The sequence below is a fragment of the Aspergillus uvarum genome (genome assembly GCF_003184745.1).
Source record: "Aspergillus uvarum CBS 121591 unplaced genomic scaffold BO82scaffold_35, whole genome shotgun sequence".
In the NCBI taxonomy this organism is placed as follows: domain Eukaryota; kingdom Fungi; phylum Ascomycota; class Eurotiomycetes; order Eurotiales; family Aspergillaceae; genus Aspergillus; species Aspergillus uvarum.
In genome coordinates this window covers 222,650-239,272 of record NW_020291332.1, presented here as the reverse complement: position 1 = coordinate 239,272, position 16,623 = coordinate 222,650, and the positions used below count along the sequence as shown (strand labels likewise).

Below are 16,623 nucleotides of genomic sequence, written 5' to 3'. Positions count from 1 at the left end.
CCATGGTTGAGGCTCTCCGCTGCTTCACTCGCCGCGAACCAATCTAACCAGAAATAGTCATATTGTCTCGGGCCTCGATGGGCGTGTGTAGGATTTCGCGTCACCGGTTGCCCGGGGATTTCCATCCCAATTAGCAAGATCTCGATTCGTCAATGCGATCAATGGCTCCATGGCAAACGTGAATATCAATTCCACCCGTGAAGATTAGGCACAGTACCTCAGGCAATTCATTCTTGCGATGTCTGGATCATATGTTTGCGTTGTGTGCAGGTAATTGTTACCTTTCTCACAGCCCCATGATGTTGGAGGCAAAGAAGAAGTGGACTCTATGACGAAATCAAGACGCCAAAGAATGAAGCTCAGCAAAGAGAAACCATCGAACATCCCATGTATCGTCCACCACCACAAACTGCATTCTGGCTTAAGGAATAACTAGGTAAAATCGGCCGGCCGGGTGGATCGTCGGCGAGTGACGGTACCATAGTACTGGTACGAAGTAGGTTGAGGCAAAGTAAGGGCTCAATCGTATGTGATAGATACGCTGGAAAGAACGATTAATAGACTAAACTCGTTCACAGCGTACATGTGCTCATCAGCTATTCGCGAAGGAACTTCCTTACCGCCTAGGTAAGACTTAATTGTAGTCTTTAAATCCATCACAAACCCTCTGTTGAGCCATCGAACAACCAAAAGAATATGAAGATCAACCAGCGATTATGTATCAAATCACGTAGACCGCGCAGTCTAATGTGATACAGACTAGCCGCGGTTGCTATACATCGAAAACTGAATGTTCTGTGAACCTTCCAGAATATTTCCCAATTCAAACGGGCTTTACCTGACGCGTTCACCAGGTTTCCCCATCTTCTATGCTTTTTTTTTTTTTTTTTTTTTTTTTCTCTCAACCTCGTTCTTGGCCCTCAACTTTTTTTTTTACTTCTCTGCTTCATCTGGCCCACTTCTATCATTCACCGTAACCGTTTGCCTCCCGGGCTACCGCTATTTTGTCTGTGTGTGTGTGTGTGTGTGTATTCCCCGACCAAACGCCCACTTTGGGTCCTTTACTGAAGGCCGGTTTTTCGAAAGGGTGGATCCCACTCCGTCGGAACTGCGGGGCTAGCAGAAAAAAACAGCCTTTTCTTTCTCTGGTAGAGCCTGGAAAGGATTTCGCAGTGCTCGTCGACAAAGTACTGTACTTTTCATGTGATGTGCTTGTTCATCAGTAGTGCTTCCCGATGGATCATGACAGTGATGCTCAGACAATAAGATCCATGTCGAGGAAAGTTTTTTGTGCTTTTTTTTTTTACCAGAGGGACTAAACCGGACCTCAATTGAGAAATGAATCCTGGTTCCCAAGATCCAGTTTGGACAGAGGTAAAAAAAATCGTTCGCATGATCCGCAGTGGGCTGGTAAAATTTCATGGAGCCGAATGCGGTGTGTTCAGATGGTACAGGACACTAAAAGCTTGAAAATTCACCAATACTAGAACTATACCCAGAATACTTCGAACGAGGTAGAAAGTCATGGGCCGGGGAGGAAATGGCATGACATTCGAAGGCTTTTGACGGCTCTTGTAGGGGGGGGATAGAGAACAAGAAACGAAAGGGAGATACAACCGGAGATTGAAGTGAGGGCACTATTCAATATGTGTGTGTACGGTATTAGTTTCTGTTTACTCAAACTTAGGATGTACTGGACAACAGTTTTCTCCCGATAAAATAATCAAAGATTGATATGTCAGGCAAAACCTTACGCACCACTCACTGCGCATGCTTTTAGCTACTTCATGCACAGGACGTCCACCCGCTTCCCCCCTCACCCCCTCTTCCCTATAAGACGCTCGTTGGTGGAGCAAGCAAGCAAGCAAGAAGAAACCACATATACAATACTGTACTCCGTACAATCGGTAAACTCAAGAGCATGAGGTAAGAATAGCCCGCCACCACTACCACCATAACCTCTAGCGCTTCTGGTTTGGGGACGCGTATACAAATTGGATTTCGGATCAACTTGAAGCGATCCGAAAATAAAAGTTGTCCCTAGGAATATGGCCCTTGCGTAGGCGATGGATTATTGTGTTTGTGATGTTGGTATGAACGGTTACACAAAGCCGAATCATGGGAGAAGACGAGGGAGGGGTGTGGTTAACAATCCGTTCGGTTGGTTGGTTGGCCTGGCGATCACGGTGTTCCAACGATATGCTCAAATGTTGCAGTACAGAGGGACCAGGGATCCCTATCTCTCCAGCCTCAAGAATGCGTGTTATCTGCGAGTTCACCCAGGATGAAGGTGCTTTAATCGAGAGACGAGGCGGTTGTAGATTGAACTGAGGGCAGTACGCTGCAGGTACCCAGCAAGGAGCGCGCGCTTATATTCACCTTTGATTGGATCTATAAATCCTGCGATTTGGTCGCAGACTGAGGGTTCTCTCTCGCGCGCGCTACATCTTGAGATCTTAGTCGGGTTTGTCAGTCTCTTTGAGGTTCTTGGTCCTCGAAAGGCTCAGGCAGCATGCTGCCAGAGAAGAGCACCGCGTCATTCCTACATCCGCGGTTAGTCTAGTGATTTGCAAGCGGCAGGTATACCCTTGCATAAAAGTTGATAAAGACGTGAGAGTATCCAACAACATGCATGTCAGGTTCCTCACGGTGGATCGTACCTTTTGTCCTCCTTTCCACCGGGATCTGTCGGATTTCTGATCCGCTTGACCCATCGTTTGCCGCGATGCTGGATTATTCGTCGAGAAAGCGGCTAACCGGCCGGCGCCCCTATTCCATTAGGTCTGCCGGTACTATATCAGAGCGATAGGATTGATAATTTCCCGTACGCTTTTCATAACTCCCCAACAGATTAGACTGGCCAATGTGCAAGCAGTAGATTGACTTCTTTACCAATGAAGGGCAGTCATTTCCACGATCGACTACGTGTAAACTGTTCAACCTGCTGGGAACGGACACCGAAGCTCCGCGCTATTGAAATCAGCCGCCCTTTTACCCCTGACGATACATACATTAAAATCTGGAAGGCGAAAGTGTTCTAGAATTTAGATTGTGATGGGCCGATCCTCTAATCATCTACCCGTACACGAGAGTCAATAAAATAATAATGCATCAATATGGAGCACCGACTGTCTAATCTCCGTAGGTACCGAGATGAATTGTGGGCGTCTGAGGGACAGCGACAAGCAGAAGGTGGTGTTTCTATGTTTAGCATTCCCATGCTCCCCCGCTTCCCACTTCCCCTTGTCCCCATGGGAGAGCACCGGGTCGAGTGGGAGAACATGGCGGCTAGCTACCACGCACACAACGGTGTATGCTGCACATGTTCTTCAGAAATGCCAACAGGCACGACTCAAGAGGATACATTACGTGGGTTACCGTAGTAGCTAAGTAAGGAAAGCATGCAGTGATGCGATGGTGACTTCTGTCTTTTTATCGGCTGAGATGCCCCCCTCCCCAATCCCGCGTCAGCCTCGAGTGGCTGTGCTCGAGTCGCTGAAAGAGATTGGCAGTCACATCCGATCTGATATCCACTTCCCTGGATGCAAGTCAATTAGAGCTTATGTTATAGGCAGGGGACCAAGGGTAAGTAGTCCACCACCAGCCACATTGTCAGCCACTGGCCGCCAAAGACATCGCAGGTTTGGGTTGGCTTGGTGTTGGTTGGGGAAGCTGAATTTACAGCTTTCCAGAGACAAAGCTCGAGAGAAAGAGCTATTTGGCCAAGGAAATCAAGACGATAGAGTATACTCTGTGGCGAGCATTGCCTACATCTATTGGGGGTATACCTCGCGTGCACTCGAGGCTATTCAGCAAGGCACCAAAGGGAGCCAAAAAGATTGCCCCATGCCCCATGGTACGAACAGCCCAGCTCACCACAGTTGATGGGGAGAGTAAGTTCTTCTCCCTTGCTTCTCTTTGGGATGTACCCGTGGCTGGGGTTGCGAGGATCATCTTCGTGACCAGCGGTCTCGGTTGACCTAGATTCAACGTGTCGGTGCCTTGCCACTGGAGCCCATATCTATACGGGGTTGAACAATAGAGGGAGGGAGGGGAGGGGCAAAATCGTGGGACGTAGTACTCTGTAGCCACTGATTATATGCTGGTCATTGTTCCGGGGTGAAAGTTGATATAACTTGATGTGGAAGTTGGAATCGCTTCCAAATAATCCGAAGTGTAGTAAATCGGGGGGAGGGTGTGGGGATCGTGTAGCTTTGGGGGAATTTCTTAATGTCGAAGCAACCAGCCTCAGCGACCGGAGGATGATGTGAATGTTCTATGGTAGGTTACTGTAGCTTTAATGGGCTATTAGACCTATCCATGAGACACCGGGATTGTTCCCTTGGTAGGGAAACGGACAGGCCCCCGGGCAATCGAAGAAGAATCGATGGGAAAGCATAACCCCTCAAGAAGAACAAAAAGAAGGGAAATGAAAGTTGTACAGTTTTAATTGCCTGCTCTACTGAAATAACAATGAATCAGAATACGGAAGGAGTAATATGTGTCCATGGAGGAGGAGGAGGAGGAGGAGGAGGAGGTGGTGGTGATGATAACTAACAGTGATGATGACATGGATTCTGATCCAACGAACTCATACAAACGGTACTGAAGATAGTTTCATACTACGCCTGGTTTGTGCCCGCGCGCATGCACTTTATTTCTTGTCAATCCCGAAGGTCTCCTCTTTATGGTTCATTGGGCAAAAAATCAAAGAATCTACACCAGTTCTTTCGCTCGTGATGTTTTTTCCCTTTCCATATGTCTCGGGATCCGGTAATTTTCTCCCCTCATCCATCCTCGTTGCTCATCATAAAACAAAGACATCAATTGGAAAATAATGTGGTCGAGAACACAAGCGGCCGATGGTTGTCGATGGACATCGATAGGCTTCTGAAAGACTGAAAGAGAGAGAGAGGTGGGGGTGAGAGCAATGACGACTCGACTGGTCAAGAATGAACCGTAGAGGAAAACACACGACACGACACGTTATACTGAGATCTACCGGTAGGGTCGTGTCTGGCTTTTGTGCCAGTCAAAAGAAATTGGTAGTCGATGACGGCGTCAGGTAACAGTGAGAAGTTCTTCCCGTCCTTCTCTGGGACGCGACCGCATGGATTGATTTTGGTATGCGTTGTATGGAGCAGGCTTCTTCCATTACTGTATGTACTGACAATGGGACCATACCGAAGTGAAATGCTACATTACGGGGGCAGTAAGTAGCTGAAAAGAGGGTGCAAGAAAAAAAAATGAAGGGAAAAAAAAATCAGTCGGCTACTCCGCATTGTGGGTAAGCCGGGCGGTCGTCAAATGGCATTACGTTCTTATGAAGTTATGATATACATATGTACTACTGGGTTGGGGGAGGAAAGAGAATAGATCGATAGGGGAAAGTCGGTCGATTATTCAGTGAGGGGAGAGAGAAATCACATCAATAGTCAAGTCATAGAGGGCGCGGCTATCATATAATAGACAATGCGTGTGTCGCATATGGTAGACCGCTCTCAAGGGAGAACTGTGATTCTTTTGCAGATGCTGGTAGCGCAAAATTTCTCTAAACCTGCTTCATCATTCGAAAAACTAATATGTCTCGACATCTGACATGGGTTTCAAGGCAGGTCTACTGTAAGAAGGATTTGGTCATTAAGACCGGTTGGAGCATCAAGATGAGAGGCCACGAAGGGAGAAGAGCAGCCGGGGCCAAGGACCGGAGGTGTTCCTGGCGTGAATCAGGGAGGGCAATGGCTGGCGAAGACTGGCTGGTGAGCACGGAGATCACCCCACCCACCAATCCACCCAAGTCCCAAGGGAGCGCGGGTGCTGGGGAGGGGGAAGGGGAGTTAAGGACTGGTTGGTGTTGCAGGCTTAATTAGGCTTATAGTAAACGATAGTAGGCGTAGGCTTAGGCTGCCTTTAGTGATGGTGTGGTCATTCTGGGGAGGCAAAAGAATGGGAGCGCGTAAGTGCAGTCTAGAAGCCGCTATCACAGACAGATCATGTGTTGTATCATCATCTTCTCTCTATACATTCAGACTACCCAGTATAAGTGAACAAAGACAAATCAATCCCCTGGTACCGACTGCACAGCAAAGGAAGTAAACCCTACACTTCTCAGCTTGCATGGCAACGTCAGAAAGACATGCAATTGCATGCTTATCATTGAATCGGTCGGTCAATAGGGAGCAAAAGCAGCCAAAGAATAATGAATGCACAGTAGTAGCTACCGACTAAGTATCGACTACGAAGTAGTCTACCCCTCATGGACCAAGGCTGGCTCGGGGCTAACAAGAACTCGACCCGGACGGAGCACCCTTACGCGACGGACGGTACTTTACCGTGTTCACTCCAGAGAACAGGCAGAGACAGGAAGAGACAGGCAGCAGACAGACAGACAAGGTATTTGACTTTCACTCATACAGTAAGGGTTAATGCTAACTTCCTTGTGGCTCAGGCCGCATTGAAGGAGTAGGAGAGAATTGCCCTGAGACGTCCTACCTAGACCGGCTAACCACTAGACTATAGTATCTGCATATGAGGGTTCCGGTTTGACCAACCTTTTGGTATGATCCAGTAATTTGCTGCAGCGACTACAGCAGCGCCCGCCCCCCCCCCCCCCCCCTCAACCGACCTCCTTATGTCAGGCCTGTTCCACAAATACACTACTGGTTGGATCTGGATGGAAATTCTACTTGCGCCATACGTTTCACAGAAAACGCGAAGCATTTGGTCAATTTGATACTGAAGGCCAAAAGGAAGGGAATGGGGAGGGGGACCATTCACTTCAGTATAACCAGCAATTTGCAACAAACCAAATGTACTGTGCATACTGTACATACAAATACCACAATTCTTGGGTCAAGTATGAATTACAAGGATTGACATTTCCATGGCAAGAGTAAAAACCAAGGCCAGCCAGCCAGTCCAGCCAGCCCAGCCCAGTCCACAGCCAACCTTCAACTGTGCCCGGCGGCGGTAAGGAAGAGGTATTGTTGAAACCAGATGAAACCAGAACTGGTCTATCCATACATTCTGTACGTACATACCGAAAATACAGGACATACTGTACGGGTACCTCAAGCAGCCCGCCCGTAACCCACTCTTTCATAGTAGTAACTTCCGGGACCTCGGGACACGGTACCAATTACCACGGTCGATACGTGGAAAGCGTCATGATTTACCATACATCATGGGCAAGCTAACCTGCAGCGATCCTCTCTCGAGAGACTTCTATCTCCGGGCCACTCGTCCCATCTCTTCTCGTTCTTCTCTTTTCTTTTCTTTTTACTACACCCGTCTGGAGAGAGAGAGAGCAGTTCCTCCTCACTTTCCTCTCCTCCTCATTCTTCTTATCTTCACCTCTCCTCCCTTCCTTTCTTCTTCCTCCCTCCTCTTCCTCCGCCGCCCCTTTTCCTGCCATCTCCGTCAATTCATTTGGAGAGATCTGAGACTGGTCCCCAGGTCCAAGATCCGGTTGACTGCACTATAACAGTCAACTTCATCTGTCGCCCGTTGCACCAGCTCTCCAGTCGAGCCGTGTCCGTCAGCTCCTGCTTCGACGTCCTCTTTCGACGTTTGTTAACTCAAACGGCGAATTCCTCCCCCCTCCCCCCACATCTGACATCCGGTGCCTACCCCCGTGACATCGACCGTTGGATCCCCCTGATTTCAGCTCCTGCCGGCTAGAAGAGCGAAGAGAAGGGTTCTTTTCTGTTCTTTTATCCGAAAGCTTTGTGTGTACATGCTTCTATTTTGGTTGTGATTTCCTGAAAGGTAAGGCGTCGAAATTTTCCTTCTTCCCTCTCTCAAACCCCCCTCATGCGATTGTCATGGCTGCGATTGCATCCGATGGCAGCCCACTGGTGAATGCTCGAACGGATTGTGGTCTCAATCCATTGGCAGTACGGCGAGATCTTCCTGCCAGTGCACTGTCAGCACCTCTTGAAGTCGGTTCGTGTCAAAACAGCAATTGCCCGCACAAGCGGATCTTCGAAAGTGTCACGTTTCGATTCCTTGAGCACTGGACGGTCCAGGCTTGATCATACCCCTTACACATGCGTCTCCTCGATACTATAGAAGACTGGGTTGAGTGAATTGGAGAGATGAACTGTGTCTTGATAGAGGGTGGAGGACAATTGGTCGTTTAGTTAAGACATGAGAGCCGTGCTGCAGAGGTTGAAGGACCAGAGTTGCTCTCTCTCGGAGTGGAATTCAGTCAATTCAACTTGATGCTGGCAGGAAAGATGCTGGCAGGAAGAGAAACGAGTTTGTCTATCAACTCGGGTCCAAATTTAAGGGTTGCTCATGTGCTTGCGTGGGAATGTATAGGCCCTTTCCCGCATACCTGGAGGGGACGATCTCAAGCCTTCGACGACGCCGAGATATCCAAGCAACCTTATCACTGCAATTCCACATCGCAATCACAAGAAGCAATCAAAGGCATTGTTTGAATCTGACGGCTAACTTGTTACCTTCTCCTTGCTAGGAACCAATTGTCGTTTTCTTGATTAATTTTTCGCTTTTGGCCTCGATATAGCCTCACTCCTTTCAATGTGGATTTTGGCTTTCTAGCGCTTTCGCATCTCACAACTTCATTCCTGTCCTGCACAAGAACGTTCGAAAGGATACTGGATTGCCGACTGTACGTTGTGATCATTCTCATTGCACCTCGATTCCCCCCCTGACGATCTCCCCACCCCTTCACAGGGTTCGTGCCTGTACTCCTGTTTCCACATTCCGGAGTGCCCATAGGCTTGCCAGTCCAAGAACCGGTTCCTAGGGCGAAGGCGTTCAGTCGCACTTCGTCTTTTGGATTGGTATCCTCCAGAGTTCATCTCGTCGGGTCATTCTTGCGTCTTGGCCCTGCCTAGATGCCAGACACGCCGTCACGGTAAGGGTTGCATCGTGCCCTCTGCCCGAAGGCCTTCTATCTGGGTTAGTACCTTTTTATCCCCAAGGAGTCCCCCTTTTCACCCTGGACCTTCCTCTCTCTTCTTCCCTCCTTGGGCCTTCCTTTCCCAACTACAAGCCTTTCTTTAACATCTTATATTTCCTTTTACCTTCTCTTTTTCTTGCATCACACGCTCTTTTTCACCCTCTCGTCGTTCTTTTTTCATTATCTCTCTTTTCTAATCTTAATATCACGTATACTAATTTTATCTTAATCTAGCTCCGGCCGCTCAAAAAAGGCTTTCCACCAGCTATCTGGCTATCCTTTCCCTTTCCAGTGCTCGGACTATCGTCATCTTACTGGACACTTTCTAATAATTCCAACTAATTCCGTTCATTAATCCCCACACCTAATCCAGCGACTGTCACTCTCTGAACTCCGTCGTTCCCTGATAGACAAGATCCTCTATCAGATCCACTCTTTACACTAATCACCCGGATCGTTATCATCACCACCAGTCCGACAACATGGCCTATCAAAAGCGTCCTGCCTCTAGCTATCAGCCTTGCGATACCTTCTTTGTGGAGTCGTATGACGACTTCCCGGCCCCTCGTCTGGAACCAAAGGAGCATGCGAGACTGATTGCCCGTGAGCGTCAGTATGCCATTGCGGATGAACTTTCCAAGATCACTAGCGAAGAGTTCCGTGATGACATTCTGGCGCACATGCTGGACATGGATGTTAGTTGTCACTTGACTGGTTGCGAAACGATTGTGGCTAATCTCGACCTTTAACAGACCGCCACCCTCCCTGACGTTGAGTCGATCGACATCCAAACCGAGATTCAATGGTTCATGCGTCCCTACCTGCTCGATTTCCTGATTGAAGCCCATACCGCCTTTCAGCTGCTGTCGTCTACTCTCTTCCTGACCATCAACTTGCTCGACCGATACTGTTCGAAACGTGTCGTCTACAAGAGACACTACCAATTGGTCGGGTGTGCGGCTCTACTCATTGCTGCCAAGTATGGTGACAAGAAGGATCGTGTTCCGACCATTAAGGAGCTCAAGTCAATGTGTTGCTCGCTTTACGATGATGACATGTTCATCCAGATGGAGTGGCATGTGCTGCAGACTTTGGGCTGGACCATCGGTCATCCCACAGTCGACAACTTCCTGCAGATGGCTGTCATGGATTGCCCTTATGATGCCGAGGTTGAGCACCTGTCTCTATACATCGCGGAAATCTCCCTGTTCCATCGGGAATTTGTCTCCAAGCCTTCGTCCGATCTAGCCAGAGCCTCCTTGGCTCTTGCACGGTGCATCCTGAACCGAACTCAGCCTCGTCACACTGAGTGGGCTTCTCAATACGACTCTATGACACTAGTGGGATTGTCACAACAATTACACCAGCCCTCGCAGGTGCTCTCCCGGAAATATTCGTCGGCCCACTACTCGCGGGTGTCGAAGATCCTGGAGCAATTCCTTGCCCGCCAGGCCTCCGTCGCGAGCTACACTCCCCCTAGCCCGCCCTCCGATGTTGTTCCGGCCGAGTCTAAACCCTATGAAGGAGAGATTGGTCTTGCTACGCCCCAGAAGGCCCCGCAATCATCCACTATGGCTCACGGCTACATCACACCGCCAATTACTCCTGAAAACGAAGTCTTCGCCAACGGTGGTAATCCCACCTTTGCCAAAGGAGTAGCTGGCACTAGCGCCTGCTCACCGTCGCCCACCCCCTCTCCTAGTGTACCATACACGGGTGCTCCTAGCTACGCGCAGGAGGCTACATACCAACAACAATATCTCCAGCCTCAAATGTCGTTCAGCACCGGCTACTGAACTTGACCTGGCTGAAAACAATCTCCGTCGATAGTATATTATCACCTCGCTCGATACCTAGAATCAAATCGCCTTGCGCCTTGTGCCATATCTGCCGTCTCTGGTTTACAATCTATCCTCGATCCGACCGCAATCACTCTGCTGAGAAGGATTGCCATTTTTTCTTCATCCCCCTCCACTATCCACTTTCTTTGTTTGCGTGCCTAAAAAATTGCATACCCATCTTTCGATTCGCATACCATCTCTTGGGTCCCCCAAGTTGCATCTAGCTCGTTTGTCATCCTCTTCTATAACTAGCATTGCAAGCGCGAGCTGTTGAAATTAATTTGCATTTCACTGTGTTTTCTTTCTATTCCCCCGCTTCGAAGACCCAGTTCAGCAACGCAGATCGTTGATTCTCTACAGTTGCGGGGCTCGAAGCTGTTGTGCTTTTCTTCTTTTCTTCATTCCCCCGCTTTGCATTTGTCACTCGTAAAGAACATTAATGTGGCTCAAGCTCTGACCTCTCTTCCTCATTCAGGCGGGATCGTGTCCATGCTTTTTTTTAGTATGACCGCCCGCTTTCTTTTTGTGATGTTGCTGGATGATGGAAAGAGGTCCCTTTCCAACAGAAAAAAAAAGCAGAAAAGAGCTCCCTGTCAAGTGCAAAACAAAGCAGACACCCAACTATACATATCTTATACAACAAATACAAAAAACCACAAGACAAGGGAGTTCGCGAAACCCAAAAACAAACCACCACCACCACCCCATAGTTTTTGTGATTTGAAATGCTTTTGGGGCGACTGCTGCGCTGCCCTTTCTACACATAAAACCCCCCCAATACCCTTGCACCTTACCTACAACATACACTCTACACACTTCTCCCACAGACTATCTGCAGAACATACTAGCAAGAAGACAACCAAAGAGAAAAGAAGAAGAGTGGCTAGATGGAAAACCGATTTATTTGCCGGAAAAAGATACTTCCGCTTCCCATCAGATACCTTTTCCTTTTCCTTTTTGTGCCTTTTCGTGTCTTTTGCACGTGGTATCTCGAATGAAATCTTCTATACTTACTACATATACAGAATCATTCTCCATACGAACACTTAAGCTGAGCTCGTAGATTGCTTTCCCTGGCTATCTACCCGGAAGTATGGACTGCCATCTCTCCTAGGGGACGATCTCCATCTGTACCGTCCACATACTGTACTTGCACGAATGTGTGGTATGGCAGTTCCTATGCCTTTGGTTTTGGTTTGTTGGTGTTGGTAATGAGTCCATATATCCTTCCCGCTGGGGTCTTTCCCCATTCCTCTCTTCCTCCCTAAGCAGCATTGCAGATAATTAGTCACCCGCTTGGGGAGGCAGCCGCGGGGTGGTCAAACGCTCTCCTCCCATTCCCATTTCACAATCCGATAACTCTATAAGGCGCTCCCCCCGTGGACAAGACAGTCGACCTCCTATCCAGCTCCACAAACTAAAGCGAGTAAGTAGAGTCAGGTACAGCCACCAGCCAGCCCTACTACTACATAGCTAGCCTACTTTCCCCTGACGAGGGCGGAACCGAGGTGGGATGGAAGCGAAGCGATATTGACACTTGAGAATCCTAGCCGGGGCCCAGGAATGAACCATTGAGGGTATGGCAAGGCAAGGCAAGACAAGACACACCGACAACTCCACACAACAAACCCGTCGAGTTGCCCATGGAATGACTTGGCTAGGTTTGTATAGTGCCCACTACGACGATGAGTCTAGGATAGTTGGAGTACTGTACAGAAACTAGAAAGGACAGGGCAGTCCAGTGCAGGACAGTACAACAACACGGTTGCACGTACGTACACATAAACATAAGCAAGCAACACGGCGAGCATGAATCTTCGCTGCCTGCTCCATTAGTCACCTCTTGTCTTGCCTGGATCTTATTGCCACCAGACCAAGTCCAGGGCAATGCTTCAGTATGACGACTTTCGAATTGACCGTGTCTTGTGATGTACATACAGACAGACATACATACAAACTTCCGGGGAGGGAAACCCGAATGGTTCGACGCTTTGGGAAAAGGACGAATACTTTCAAATAAAAAAAAAAAAAAAAAAGAGTGGCACAACTTAAGACCAGCCATTTCAATTGATAGAACGCCAGTTGTAATTTCCCTTTAAATATCTACCAGAACCCAATTGGTCAGAGGAAAAGATCGAACGAACCATGTTTCATGCAGAATGGCAACAATAAAAGAGAATAAAAAAACGGCAACAGGAAGATTTAGAATAAAAGGACCCAGAACCTGCTGATTTCGGCTGAATACGGCATACATATCGTGACGCATCAAAAGTCTCGTTGCAGTGTTCAAGTGTTTGGTGATGGTGGATGATGATGATGGTGGTGGGTGAACCGTTATTTATCATAACAAGGAGGTGAAAAACAAAGCGAAGATTCTCGCATCGTCTTCATCTTCTTCCTTGTTTTCGTTCTTGATTCATGAAAATCCTCCTCTCTTAAATGCAAATGAGTATTGGCAGTTATGGAACGACCGTACGGTCTGTTGGACCATGTATGGACAGTCTAAGGTCTGTCTGTCAAGGAAGCGGGTTTCAGAGCATCGGCTCGCTATGCTGTCGATTCTGAGTAACATGAAAGATGACGAGCCTGGCATATCCGGCATTTGCCAAGCCGAGGATCGGATGAATGGAGAGAAATGGGTCGGTAGAGCCAAGATCACTGCACTGCAGTGGGGTTCCTCAGACTGGCGCCCGAATGTCGACGGGGTAACTGTGGCGCACCTGCCGAGTTGGCGGTGATACTGTGCTAGCCCAGCCGGTTGCCAAAGGCTGCACTGCCGATAGCGAATGATGTGCATTGGTCAGTTTTCATGGTGTAGGGTCCGGGTATTTTGATGGTGACATATGGCGGATGACGATCGCTTGGCATGCAATTACCAGGACCTCTAGTAGCTTTGTGCCGAGACAATTGCAGGCTGCATACGTTAGCATTGCGATCGAGTCAACGTACCAGTGCAGAAGGAGCAAGTATCGTCCAAGGTACAGATGCCTCGGCATTGTTACACAAGGGTGTAGTCTCTGGGCTTGGCGAGGATAAACGAACAAGCAAGGGACGACTTACAGGACTGCTGAGCATGCTGTTCCGCTTGTTCCGGCCCTTCTTAATATGATTCTTCAAGGCCGTGGAATCCAGCGGTTTCAAGAGTTCGAAGCTACACAATAATTCACCTGAAACAGACATGATGGCTCCCCAATTATCGAATTCACCACAGTACTAAATCCAGGGACAGTCAGTATCAGGAAAAGGATTGACACAAATCGACTTCGGAATATACTTACGTTAGGCGCAGAGAAGACAGTAACCAGAATACGGTCTTGATAGAATTCATAACCGTCTTCGACCACCATGTGCGCTCGACAGACCAAATCAAAGTCATGCCGTTGCAGGAAATTCATGATGACCTGCTTGCCAAAGCAGTAGCTGACACCACGCTCGCTGGGTTCCCAGTCTTCCTCCATATCTGCTGGATCACTCCACAGAAGATCGTTCAGCAAGCCATAGTCCGGCACGTCGGTCGGGCGGGCGATGCCTCGGATGTCATCCATATGTGAAAGACTCGGCGACAAACCACCATGGACACAGAAGATCTTGCCAGCAACGATCGCAGCGATTGGGAGGCAGTTGAACGTATCGATGAATGTTTTCCAAGTCTTGATGTTGCAACGCCGTTTGCACTCGTCATAAAATCCATACACGCGAGTAACGTTGGCACACTCGTGGTTGCCACGCAGGAGGAAGAAGTTCTCGGGGTACTTGAGCTTATAGCAGAGCAGAAGCAGGATTGTTTCCAAGCTCTGCTTTCCGCGATCCACATAGTCACCCAGGAAGAGGTAGTTTGAGGCGGGGGGGAACCCACACATCTCGAACAGCCTAATGAGATCGGTGTACTGACCATGGACATCTCCGACAATCTTGACGGGGGCCGACAGCTCCAGAAGAGCGGGCTGAGAAAGGAAGAGTTCCCGTGCGGCGGTACAGATGGCCACGATCTCCGCATTCTTCAAGCAAACAGTCTTGGTAACCTTGGTCGAGTAGCCAGCATCAAGAAGTCGTGAAATCATGTCATCCAGGTCAATCGACTTCAAAGCACCCATCCCCATTCCCGGCGATCCAGATGTTTCGCTGTTCATCGGTGTATTCATGATGAAGTCCAGAATCGGATTCAGCTGGTTTTCTCTCTTGATAAGAATCGATTCGCCAACTTTCTGTGTAGAAGGGCCCTTGGGGGCAACACCGGTCGGGGGAGCGTCCGACACGTGGTCAACCTCCCCACTCTGCTGCATCGCATTCACATCTTTATGGCCTCTTTTCAGACTGTTCGACAGGGATGGAGACGGAGGAGGTTCCAATGAGTCGGTTTTGGAAGCGGCGTCATCCGCAGCAGGGGACTGGGGAGCGCTCAGGTTGGTCGAGCTGCGCCTGCTTGCCGCCGATTTGATCGAGCCAGCATCCGACTTATCGGTCTGGCTTTCCGTCTGATACAGAGCAGATGTGGAGGCGCGGGGACTGTCGCTGCTACGAATCTTGGAGCGGATCGAGCCACGAAGGGAGCGGATGGATTCCTTGGTGTCAGAGCGAGAGAAGGATGGATACGATTGCAAAGAATCGCCAGGGCCATTATTGCCCTTGGAATGCGATTGACCCATTACTGCAACGGCAAAATATCTGCCAAGCTCAATCTCCGACGCCCGACGATGGATAGGGATTCAGCAGAGGAGCACCAAGCCCTGCTAGGTGCTGGAATGCTAGCAGGTGTCTTGGCTAAGGATACACCCGAGAGTAGGTTGGGAGTTATAAAGAAGAGGAAAATCTTTCGCTGATGGTGGAGTCGACAGGTCAATAAATGTCACGAGGGCAGTTGATGACCACAAGACACGGCGATGGAAGGCAGTAGTCGGAAACCGGCCAAGATTGATGTTGGTACGAGACTAAGGGATCCAGCCCTTCGAGGTGACGCGAAGGATAAGGGGAGTCGAGTTCGATTAATGGCGCAGAAGGAATTAGAGACAGGAATGGATGGACATCGAGTTTGGGGGAGACGAAAGCATCAGCCACCGAGAGCTAGTCGTCGGAAGGATAAGCTCCGATTCGCCGAGGAAGCTCCTAAATCGCGACCGTTAGGAGAGGAGGACGAAAGGGTGGAAATGACGGGGCGGCGGCGGGAAGTTGAAAGACAAAATGAACACTAGTTCATGGGCAATATACATTCGAGGGAGACACTAGAAACCTGGGGGAAATGGTTGCATGTGGAGATAGGCAATAGTAGGTAGGGAAGATGTTCCAACGGAGAATTTAGGTAAAGTTGGGGGGGGGGGGAGAGGATCTGTGATCTGTTTCTGACTGGGGGGTGGAAGATTTGGGAGGGGAAAATGATAAGAGTTGTGGAAACGGGCAAAGATGCGTCATCATGGGGGGGTGGATGGGGATGTGGCAGTGGAAAGAATGGAGAAAAACCATGCCAGCCCAGAATACTCACTCTCTCACACAAGCCACAGAGGATAAGGTTGAGACACCTGAGCTACTGGAAGAATCAATACCAATGATGACAGTGGAACAGAAGGCTGTTGGTGGTGGTGGTGGTGGTGGTGGTGGTGGAAGAGGAGGAAGAAGGCGAAGAGAAATAAAAAGAGAAACCGAGAAAAAGAATTACTAGATAACTTGACTAACGGTGTGGAAAGAGAAGGCTGGAGTAAACTTACTCTTACTTGTATTTAGTTAGTTAGCTTTAGCCTAGTGAAAAGTGAAGGTTCTCGCCTCAAGACCCAGGCTTACTTTCCACTCAGTTAGACTAACTACTTACTACTACGTTAACAGCTCAGTTCAGGTCGCTTTTGGTCTCGAATCCTGCAGCCA

At 48.9% G+C, this 16,623-nt stretch overlaps 3 protein-coding genes across 3 annotated transcripts; 2 read left to right on the top strand and 1 right to left on the bottom strand.

Moving 5' to 3' along the window:
* Positions 1–4,945: 4,945 nt before the first annotated feature.
* On the top strand, positions 4,946–5,267 carry BO82DRAFT_106362 (uncharacterized protein). Its single transcript, XM_025629764.1, has one exon. It carries the CDS (start codon positions 5,053–5,055, stop codon positions 5,218–5,220), a length of 168 nt encoding a protein of 55 aa, XP_025490853.1. The 5' UTR covers positions 4,946–5,052; the 3' UTR covers positions 5,221–5,267.
* Positions 5,268–9,411: 4,144 nt separating this feature from the next.
* Positions 9,412–10,725, top strand: BO82DRAFT_375479 (G1/S-specific cyclin; the record flags this gene model as incomplete). The annotated part of the gene is made up of 2 exons (XM_025637482.1): positions 9,412–9,624; positions 9,682–10,725. 2 exons carry the CDS (start codon positions 9,412–9,414, stop codon positions 10,723–10,725), a joined length of 1,257 nt encoding a protein of 418 aa, XP_025490852.1.
* A 2,518-nt stretch (positions 10,726–13,243) lies between these two features.
* Positions 13,244–15,533, bottom strand: phzA (putative serine/threonine protein phosphatase). Its single transcript, XM_025629763.1, has 3 exons — positions 14,049–15,533; positions 13,831–13,983; positions 13,244–13,684 (listed from the first exon to the last, which is right to left on the bottom strand). Exons 1-3 carry the CDS (start codon positions 15,414–15,416, stop codon positions 13,655–13,657), a joined length of 1,551 nt encoding a protein of 516 aa, XP_025490851.1. The 5' UTR covers positions 15,417–15,533; the 3' UTR covers positions 13,244–13,654.
* Between the last annotated feature and the right edge of the window lie 1,090 nt (positions 15,534–16,623).